The sequence below is a fragment of the Oncorhynchus keta genome, chromosome 23, assembly GCF_023373465.1.
Source record: "Oncorhynchus keta strain PuntledgeMale-10-30-2019 chromosome 23, Oket_V2, whole genome shotgun sequence".
NCBI classification, from domain to species: domain Eukaryota; kingdom Metazoa; phylum Chordata; class Actinopteri; order Salmoniformes; family Salmonidae; genus Oncorhynchus; species Oncorhynchus keta.
The window spans coordinates 40476900-40487401 of record NC_068443.1 but is presented as its reverse complement, the minus strand read 5'-3'; the positions used below and the strand labels follow the sequence as shown (position 1 = coordinate 40487401).

Genomic DNA, 10502 nt, shown 5'->3' with positions numbered 1-10502 from the left:
TCAACACAAATTATGTTTTAGGTTATATCCAGTTAGCACATTTTAAAGCCCAGTGCAGTCAAAATGTGATTTTCCTGTGTTTTTATATATTTTTACACTGAGCTTGGAATAATACTGAAATTGCAAAAAACACAATGAGTGAATAGACCAATAAGAAAAAGTTCCAAACTTTTCTGCCAATAACAGCTAGTTTTCCCCTCCCTCAGACCACTTCCAGACAGACCTAGCTAAATTATTGTTTGAGAAATAGCTAAGAATGTATTTTTGTTTTTTTTCAAACCATTTTAATTGCAAACTATCACAGTAAGGTACTTAATTGTTACCCAGTAATGATTTTATATTGAGAGAAAAACATCTGCATTGGACAATTAAAATTTGATAAAAGATTAAAGTGTTAAACTAATACTATTGGAAATACAACACACAAGATGATGGCAACCATAGCTTACAAAAATGTTCAATTTCTTAGGCCAGGCAGGCTTTCCTTATGACATGGAATATTGATACGAAAACCTGGTTTTAATGTCTATGATAAAAATATGGGAGTGTGGGCGCGTTCGAGCGGATCACTTCTATCAGGTCGTCGACCATTGTTGGTCACCGCTTTTCAAAGTGTGTTGCATTATGGTTATAAAAATTGTCTGGCTTGCAAAAACGTGTCAACTGCGTCAAAAGTCGTGTGATCAAAGGTCATGCCGCTTTTGATGAAGTCGCCGCAGTTGCTTCTCACCAACTACACCCGCTGACTCAAATAATCAAAGCTTGAGTTTGGGAAACTGCTCTAACCAGTGAATTGTACACACATTATGTTGCCAGTATGTATGATATGGGGGGGGTGTAGAAATGTGTATTATTTATACAGACAAACATTTATTAACAATAGCAGCCATTTCGACTGCCATGTTGATCTGAGACTTGCTGTTGGAAACACATTACAGTAATAATATATGCCATTTAGCTGACGCTTTTATCCAAAGCGACTTACAGTCATGTGTGCATACATTCTACGTATGGGTGGTCCCGGGAATCGAACCCACTACCCTGGCGTTACAAGCGCCATGCTCTACCAACTGAGCCACAGAAGGACCACAATTATGTCGGGACTTTCAGCTGTTGTCGATGCACGTCCAACGACTTCACTCCTCGACTTTCGTCTCCAGTCGGTTGCTTTCGCCTTACCACTCAAACGAGCCTACTGTATTAATCTACATTCTGGCTATCTAGGTTTAAACTCCACAATTTGCACATCTAGGTAGAGTTGGGTTGCGAAGACTGAGCGGGTGGAGTGGACCTCTGTGATTACATTGAGTCACTGTCAGTTGATTCAAGAAAACAGTCAGTTGTTGTATTTAAAGGAAAGTTTTATAAAAATGGTGGATTTCAGCAAACAGAAAGGCATGCAGCTACAGAGGACAAGCAGGTACACGTAACGGTTTAGAATTTACATTTACAAGTATCGACTAACAGCTACTCAATGTCCTCCCACAGTTATCTCCGCTCAACTCCATTGATGTGATGTACATTTTGGAGTTGAGAACCATTTGGGTACATTCTGTCATGACACTTTTGCATCCTACAAGGTGGCTACATAGTAGCAATGGACACGCTTCAGTGGATTACTTTTGTCAAGTCATTGACCATTGTTGGTCAACGCCTTTCAAACTGTTGCATCATGGTTATAAAAATGGTCTGACTTGAGACTACATGTCAACTGCATGAACTTTACAAAAATGTGATCAAAGCTCATGCAGTTTTTTGATGAAGTCGCTGCACAGTGCAGCCATCGCCTGCATTGTGGGAGGCCCTATTTGTCAACCAATTATTAGGGTGTTTTTGTTTGATCAATGTGAATGTCTAAATACGTGACTGAAACAGGAACCAATTTTGCTCAAATATAAAGCTACAGGGAATACAAATGAAAAGTGATATTTGAGACCTCTAACCAAATAACTGTACACACATTGTTTCCCGTTTGAGTGTATTTTGACATTTATTCAGACAAACTTTTATAAACAATAGCAGCTATGTTAACACTGTCATGCTGATCTTAGACTTTGTTGTTTGAAAGCAACTGCAGTGTCCGACTTTTAGCTGTCGCAGAGTCGACTTCACTCGACTTTCGTCTACTGTCGGTTGCTCTCGCCTTACCACTCAAACGAGCCCAATGTGTATCACCTACGCATTGGAAGACAACCCCTCTGACATCGTCATGACGTAGTATTTTGTGAATTATGGCGGAAGTTCGGAAACGTCAACATGTGCAAATTGAAGGGAAAACCTCGGATAAAAGCTCAGTATCCAAGAATGACAGTAAAGGGATGACGAGCGGGAGGTCAGCCGTGTTCCTGAAGCTTTTCGCTGCCGGATTTTACGGTCTGAGCTCGTTTTTAATCGTTGTTGTGAACAAAAGCGTCCTCACCAGTTACAGGTATGCCTACAGTAGTCTATGCATGGGCAGTTGGTTGGACTTTGGACACTAATGACAGTGCTAAAAAACAGAGTGGGGTTGTTTGCTTACTCGGTCTCGGGGGTACCAACATCAATGTAGTTGAATGAATGTTGTGTGGCATAAAGCTGTTTTACACATGCAGTCAAAAGTTTGGACACACCTCATTCCAGGTTTTTCTTTCTTTTTTTTTTCTTCTACATTGTAGATACTAGAAGACAACAAAACTATGAAATAACACATGGAATCATGTTGTAACCAAAAAAGTGTTAAACGAATCAGTATTTATTTTATATTTGAGATTCTTCAAAGTAGCCACCTTGATGACAGCTTTGCACACTCTTGGCATTCTCTCAACCAGCTTCATGAGGTGGTCACCTGGAATACATTTCAATTAACAGGGGTGCCTTGTTAAAAGTTGAATTTGTGGAATTTCTTTCCTTCTTAATGCATTTGAGCCAATCAGTTGTGTTGTGACGAGGTATGGGTGGTATACAGAAGATAGCCCTATTTGGTGAAAGACCAAGTCCATATTATGCCAAGAACAGCTCAAATAGGCAAAGAGAAACAACAGTCCATCATTACTTTAAGACATGAAGGTCAGTCAATCTGGAACATTTCAAGGACTTTGAAAGTTTCTTCAAGTGCAGTCGCAAAAAACATAAAGCTCTATGATGAAACTGACTCTCATGAGGACCACCACAGGAAAGGAAGCCCCAGAGTTACCTTTGCTGCACAAGATAAGTTCAGTAGAGTTACCAGCCTCAGAAATTGCAGCCCAAATAAATGCTTCAGAGTTCAAGTAACAGACACATCTCAACATCAACTGTTCAGAGGAGACTGTGAATCAGGCCTTCATGGTAGAATTGCTGCAAAGAAACCACTACTAAAGGACACGAATAAGAGGACTTGCTTGGGCCAAGAAACACGAGCAATGGACATTAGACCGGTGGAAATCTGTCCTTTGGGCTGATGAGTCTGGTTCATTGGTTAGATTTTTGGTTCCAACCTCCATGTCTTTGTGAGACAGAGTAGGTGAACGGATCGCCACATGTGTGGTTCCCACCATAAAACATGGAGGAGGAGTTGTGATAGTCCTTTTCTGGTGATACTGTCTGTGATTTATTTAGAATTCACGGCACACTTAACCAGCATGGCTACCACAGAATTCTGCAGCGATATGCCATCCCATCTGGTTTTCACTTAGTGGGACTATCATTTGTTTTTGAACAGGACAATGACCCAGCACACCTCCAGGCTGTGTAAGGGCTATTTGTCCAAGAAGAAGAGTGATGGAGTGCTGCAGCAGATGGCGTGGCCTCCAGAATCACCCGACCTCAACCCAATTGCGATGGTTTGGAATGAGTTGGACCGCAGAGTGAAGGAAAAGCAGCCAACAAGTGCTCATCATATTTGGGAACTCCAAGATGGTTGGAAAAACATTCCAGGTGAAGCCGGTTGAGAGAATGCCAAGAGTGTGCAAAGCTGTCATCAAGGCAAAGGGTGGCTACTTTGAAGAATCTCAAATATAAATATATTTTAACACTTTTTTTTAGGTTACTACATGATTCGATGTGTTATTTCATAGTTTTGTTGTCTTCACTATTATTCTACAATGTAGAAAACAGTACAAATAAATAAAAATCCTTGAATGAGTAGGTGTCCAAACTTTTGACTGGTACTTTACTTTCACAGTGTTAAACATTATCGAAAGATTTTTGCTGACCACAGATTTATGTAGAGAAACACTGACTGCTTTGAATGTCAAACTTGTCATTGTGATTATTATTTTACCCTGAATAAAATAGCTGTAATGTTTTATTGCCGAAGAACTGCCTTTATTCCTACATGGTACTATTAGTCTATGGGAATTTCCTCTGATACTGGCCATAATAGTTATGATAGGAGCCTACTTTGTCATACTGTATGCATTTGCTGAAGTCACATTTTAATAATTTTTGTTTGCAGATTCCCCTCATCAACATGTGTTGGGATCGGTCAAGTAAGTATGCGCTTCATGAGTTACATCAATTGAGTTGATTATAAAAGGTTTATTACATAACATTTTTTCCCCCAGATGCTGGCTACTGTACTAGTACTAGGAGCTGCAAAGGCAATAGGTGTCATCACGTTTCCAGGTTTGGACAGGAGCATTCCAAACAAGGTGATACAATGCTTCCTTTCTATATCAGCAGCGTACTATTACAATCTATTGTACATATACATTTTGTTGCTTACATTTCCAGATGCACCATATAACCCATCATTCAAGCTGAAGGGAGCTCAATTTTACAGTTTAAATGGCCCTTCCGTTGCTTTGACTTTACATACAACCTAATGTCCAAAACAGTCATTGGTGAAAATGTCAAGTGGGCGGGACATAGCCCCAAGCTGTATTTTTTTTTTTTCCCTCACCATAGACCCTCTCAGAAGTAGATCAACAAAGGCTTCTCTCGGGAGTAGATTGTACACAGAGTCTTGCATCAGACAATGGAAACTGTGTGCCTGTTTCAACATGATGAACTACTGTGTCTACAGTAGACTTTTATTCTGTCTTTGCAGATGTTTCCCCTACCGCTTCTGTATGTTGGGAATCAGGTATCAGGACTTCTAGGAACCAAGCGACTCAAGTATGACGTCTTTCTTCTTCATTGACCCTGATATGGAATATTCACCATTTATGCTTCATATCATAGAAATAAAGAGTGATTCCTCACTAAATCAGGACAAAGAAGGCCATGATTTAGGGGATTTTTGATAAATGAAACCTGTAGAATAGTCCTTTGTATGCCTCCCTAGTGGCGCAGTGGTCTAAGGCACTCCATCGCAGTGGTAGTTATGCCACTAGAGATTCTGGGTTTGGGTCCAGACTCTGTCGCAGCCGACCGCGACCGGGAGACCCATGGGGCGGTGCACAATTGGCCCAGCGTCGTCCGGGTTATGGGAGGGTTTGGCCGGCAGAGATGTCCTTGTCCCATCGGGCACTAGCGACTCCTGTGGCGGGCCACGCGCAGTGCACGCTGACACGGTCGGCAGGTGTACGGTGTTTCCTCCAACACATTGGTGTGGCTGGCTTCCGGGTTAAGTGGGCATTGTGTCAAGAAGCAGTGCGGCTTGGTTGGGTTGTTTTTTTTGGAGGACGTACGGCTCTCGACCTTCGCCTCTCCCGAGTCCATACGGGAGTTGCAGCGATGGGACAAGACTGTAACTACCAATTGGATACCACAAAATTGGGGAGAAAAGAGGTATAAAAAACTGAAATTGTCCTTTGTAGGAAAGATTGTTGACATTTGTATCTAAAAGCATAATTGAGAAGTAATAAATACTGTATGCCGAATTTCATGAATAACATTTTGGCCTTACCCAGGCCTCCTTTAAGAATCCATAATTTTCATTTGTAGATGCTACAAAGCAGAAATTGGTTCATATGAAGCTTTACCAATTGCTCTGTGGTATGAGTATTTTTTAATCCAATAGCATTTTCTTTTTGTTTTTGTACATTAATTTATGAATATGAAAAAATAAACATGAATATTAAAAAAAAAAAAAACATTTTGGATTTGGCATATTTTTCAATATATTGCTGAACAGAATATACTCTATGGGAATATCAAAGTTCCAGAGTGGGATCTCAGCGATTTTTATTGTTATGGCCCATTTTATACACAGACATTGGCTTAGTAGGCAATCACAGCTCTCCTTTTACTTGTATTCATTGCACATCCTGCTAATCACCAGCAGAGGGTGAACATTTTGAATCCATTTTCACATTCACTCTGTGGGTAATGCTAACAAATTGGATCATAACTCTGAAAGTAGCTCTGGAACTTTGATATGCCATATTACAGAGCAGGTGTCAATGTTTGCTTTGTAGCATCTATACACTTAAAGGAGGCCTGGGTAAGACCAAAATGTCATAAATATACCAACGTAGATCAAGTATTTCTGAATTATGCCGTTAGATACAATTGTCAAATATATCAACAGTACTTCCTCCGATGGACCATTCTATGGATTTAATTTAGTGACAATCTTAATCGTGGTATTTTTAATGTTGTCCTGGTTTCATGAGGAATCACTCATGAAGAACACAGTGGTATGATTGCATGCATCCTTTATCCTCTTCCAGTTTACCCATGTTTACAGTTTTAAGAAGATTCTCTATTTTGTTAACCATGTTGGCCGAGGGAATCCTACTGAAGTAAGTTCTCTTCAAATATTAGAAACCAATTATTAGACATTTCAAAATAAGATTGCATTTGATTTTTTTCATTGGGTGAATAACATGTTTCATTCCCCACAGAAAGACATTCTCTGGGCCTATCAAGGCAACCGTGTTTGCCATGATCTTTGGAGCCTTTGTAGCTGCGAGGTAAGAATTTGACTTGCTTGCTTGCTCTTAGGGTGCCGAGGCCAGATTGCTTTAAGCGCGTCTCAACCCGGCAGGTTCAGTTTACCATTGCAAAGTCTCTAGTATGTAGTTAAACGGTTGAAAAGGGAATTGTCCCCATTTAGTGTGAAAATACATGAAAGGAATGAACAACAAAAAAAACCATCTCTCATTTGGTTAAAATCTGTTACAGCACGGATTTGGCCTTTGATCTTCAAGGCTATGTTTTCATAATGCTCAACAATGTTCTGACTGCAGCCAATGGGGCCTATGTGAAGCAGAAACTTGACTCCAAGGTAAGTGGCCAACAGTTGTTTTTGTTGTTGTTGTGAATACTTGACTTGTTCCTCTGTATTTGTATTAGAGCATAATAACAGATGGGGAGAGGCCACCCCACTGTATATTTACAGTACAGGTACTCATGTTTTATGTTGTGTACACCCGATTGAGACACTTCATGACTTCTGTACAGTATATCTATAAACAATGTGGTCCGGTGTGTCCACACACATATTGATATAACAACAGACTTGGACAACTCATTCCGTGTCAATTTGATACCCTCAGCCCCTTTGGGTCTCTCCATTGAAGTATTGCCATTGTGTGTTGTGTTAATGTTTTTTTCTTTTCCACTTGTATGTATGTGTTCATAGGAGCTTGGCAAATATGGGCTGCTCTATTACAACGCTTTATTTATGATCATCCCTACAGTGGCATATGCACATTTCGCCGGGGATCTACAAATGGTAAGAGGCTGTTGTTCGTGTGCGTTTGCATACCATGTTTGTGTGTAACTAATGTGCTGTGAAAAACATCTACTGGCTATTGTTGTTACCCTTTTAACTGACCCCACGTTTGTGGTGTTTCTCCTGTTTCTATCCAAGGCATTGGAGTTTGAAGGGTGGTCGGACATGCTGTTTTTGTTCCAGTTTGTGCTTTCCTGTGTTATGGGGTGAGGGTATTGATATTTTCATAACATTTGGAAAGTCAGAACCCTTGACTTTTCCCACATTTTGTTACATTACAGCCTTGTTTAAAAATTGCTGAAATAGTTTTCTCCTTCAATGTACATACAATACCCCATAATAACAAAGCAAAAACAGTTTTTTTAGACATTTTTTGCAAATGTTTAAAAAAAGTTCCAAAAATATCACATCACAGCATTCAGACCCTTTACTTTCTTGAGGCCCCTTTGGCAGGAATTACGGCCTTGAGTCTTCTTGGGTATGACGCTAAAATCTTGGTACACCTGTATTTGGAGGGTTTCTCCCATTCTCCTCTGTAGATCCTCTCAAGCTCTGTCTGGTTGGATGGGGAGCGTCGCTGCACAGCAGTTTTCAGATCTCTCCAGAAATATTCGATTGGGTTCAAATCTGGGCTCTGGCTGGATCACTCAAGGACATTCCGAGACTTGTCCCGAAGCCACTCCTGCGTTGTCTTGGCTGTGTGTTTAGGGTCGTTGTCCTGTTGGAAGGTGAACCTTTGCTGTAGTTAGAGGTCCTGAGTGCTCTGGAGCAGGTTTTCATCAAGGATATCGCTGTACTTTGCTCCGTTCATCTTTCCTTCAATCCTTACTAGTCCCCCAGTCCCTGCCGCTGAAAAACATCCCCACAGCATAATGCTGCCACCCCCATGCTTCACCATAGGGATGATGCCAGGTTTCCAGATGTGACGCTTGGCTTTCAGGCCAAAGAGTTCGATCTTGGCTTCATCAGACCAGAGAATCATGTTTCTCATGGTCTAAGAGTACTTTAGGTGCCTTTTGGCAAACTCCAAGCGGGCTGTCGTACCTTTTTACTGAGGAATAGTTTCCGTCTGGGCACTCTACCATCAAGGCCTGATTGGTGGAGTGCTACAGAGATGGTTGTCCTTCTGGAAGGTTCTCCCATCTCCACAGAGGAACTCTAGAGCTCTTGTCAGAGTGACCATCGGGTTCTTGGTTACCTCGCTGACCAAGGCCCTTCTCCCCTGATTTCTCAGTTTAGCCGGGCGGCCAGCGAAAGGAAGAGTCTTGGTGGTTCCAAACTTCTTTCATGTAAGAATGATGGAGACCACTGTGTTCTTGGGGGACCTTCAATGCTGCAGAAATGTTTTGGTACCCTTCCCCCAGATCTGTGCCTTGACATAATCCTGTCACGGAGCTCTACAGACAATTCCTTTGACCTCATGGTTTGGTTTTTGCTCTGACATGGACTGTCAACTGGGGGACCTTATATAGACAGGTGTGTGTGCCTTTCCAAATCATGTCCAATCAATTGACTGTACCACACATGGACTCCAATCAAGCTGTAGAAACATATCAAGGATGATCAATGGAAACCGGATGCACCTGAGTTTTTCGCTTTGTGGGGCATTGTGTGTCGCTTGAGAATAAGGCTGTAATGTAACAGCATGTGGAAAAAGTCAACGGGTCTGAGTACTTTCCGAATGCACTGTATACCTGGTATAAGATTTCACTGCGATAATGGTCTGGGACGAGTGATTCATTGTACAATAGTTTTAATATTGTGCATTGTAATTCTTGTTATAAGAATAATTGTTGGACAATTCGGTAGTCATAGAAGAGTTTAAAAAAAATATTTTTTTAGAAGCCTCACAACATTTTCAACTGCAATTAGTGTCAACATTGCTTCAGAATGAAATACGTTTAACATGTTTAACAAAGATCATTATTATATACGGATTATTAATTCATAGCGTCTTTTGTTCTGTTTTGGCAGCTTTGTTTTAATGTACTCCATTGTGCTTTGCACTCAGCATAACTCTGCATTGACCACCACCATAGTGGGCTGTATTAAAGTAAGCCATCACTGTTGTTTCTTTATCACTACAACACTACACTTACAGCATTTACGTAGTTCTACACTGTTGTGACTAAAGTATTGACTGCTGTTTTACTTCTTTCCACAGAATATTTTAGTCACATATCTTGGTATGGTCTTTGGCGGAGACTATATTTTCACCTGGGTCAACTTCATTGGATTAAACATCAGGTAAATGAACGTTCTTCGTTCGGCTTAATTCTGAAAGTACGGACCTTCTCTTTTCTACTTCCGACTCTTGCTACTGACAGGTCTCTGCCCCATATACTGAAGTGTGATGTGTTTTTCCCCTTATGTCATTGACTGAAGAGACGCCGTGAGAGTTTAATTTGAGCATCCTTCTCTTTGTCTCCCTAGCATTGCTGGCAGTCTGGTGTACTCCTACATCACATTCACAGATGAACAATCAAGTAAGCAAAGTGAAAAGATTAGCCAGGAAAATTAGATTAGAAATCGTGTGTGTGAAAACAAATGGACTTGGTATTGTTGTTCATTTTTGACAGATGTTTTATTTTCTTCTCCAAATGGTACTGTTATGTAAAGTATGTTCGATTTAAAAACAGCTGTTCAACTTTCCCATTGGCTGATACTTGGCATAGCAAAAAGGCCTGTGCTTGAAATCCTAGATTTGGTCCATAGTTAATGCTATTCTATATCTATTTCTATTCTATTTATATGGCCATAGTAATATTCATAATTTCACTTTATGGACATTTCTGAAACGTTTCTTTGTCATTTCAACAGAAAAACCTTAAAATGGGGGTGCCACTGGAAGGTTGGAGCTGAACTTTGTAAGATGTATGTGTATGTCGAACATTTATTTACCGTTGGTCACTATTTCAAC

At 40.6% G+C, this 10502-nt stretch overlaps 1 protein-coding gene across 1 annotated transcript; it reads left to right on the top strand.

Moving 5' to 3' along the window:
* The first annotated feature begins 2205 nt into the window (after positions 1-2205).
* Positions 2206-10446, top strand: LOC118402321 (UDP-N-acetylglucosamine/UDP-glucose/GDP-mannose transporter-like). Its single transcript, XM_035800437.2, has 13 exons — positions 2206-2428; positions 4415-4448; positions 4524-4610; positions 5009-5076; positions 6576-6647; positions 6750-6818; positions 7030-7132; positions 7490-7582; positions 7721-7788; positions 9557-9635; positions 9747-9829; positions 10016-10068; positions 10403-10446. The coding sequence occupies exons 1-13, from the start codon at positions 2232-2234 to the stop codon at positions 10411-10413; spliced, it is 1017 nt and encodes a 338-aa protein (XP_035656330.1). The 5' UTR covers positions 2206-2231; the 3' UTR covers positions 10414-10446.
* Positions 10447-10502: the final 56 nt, after the last annotated feature.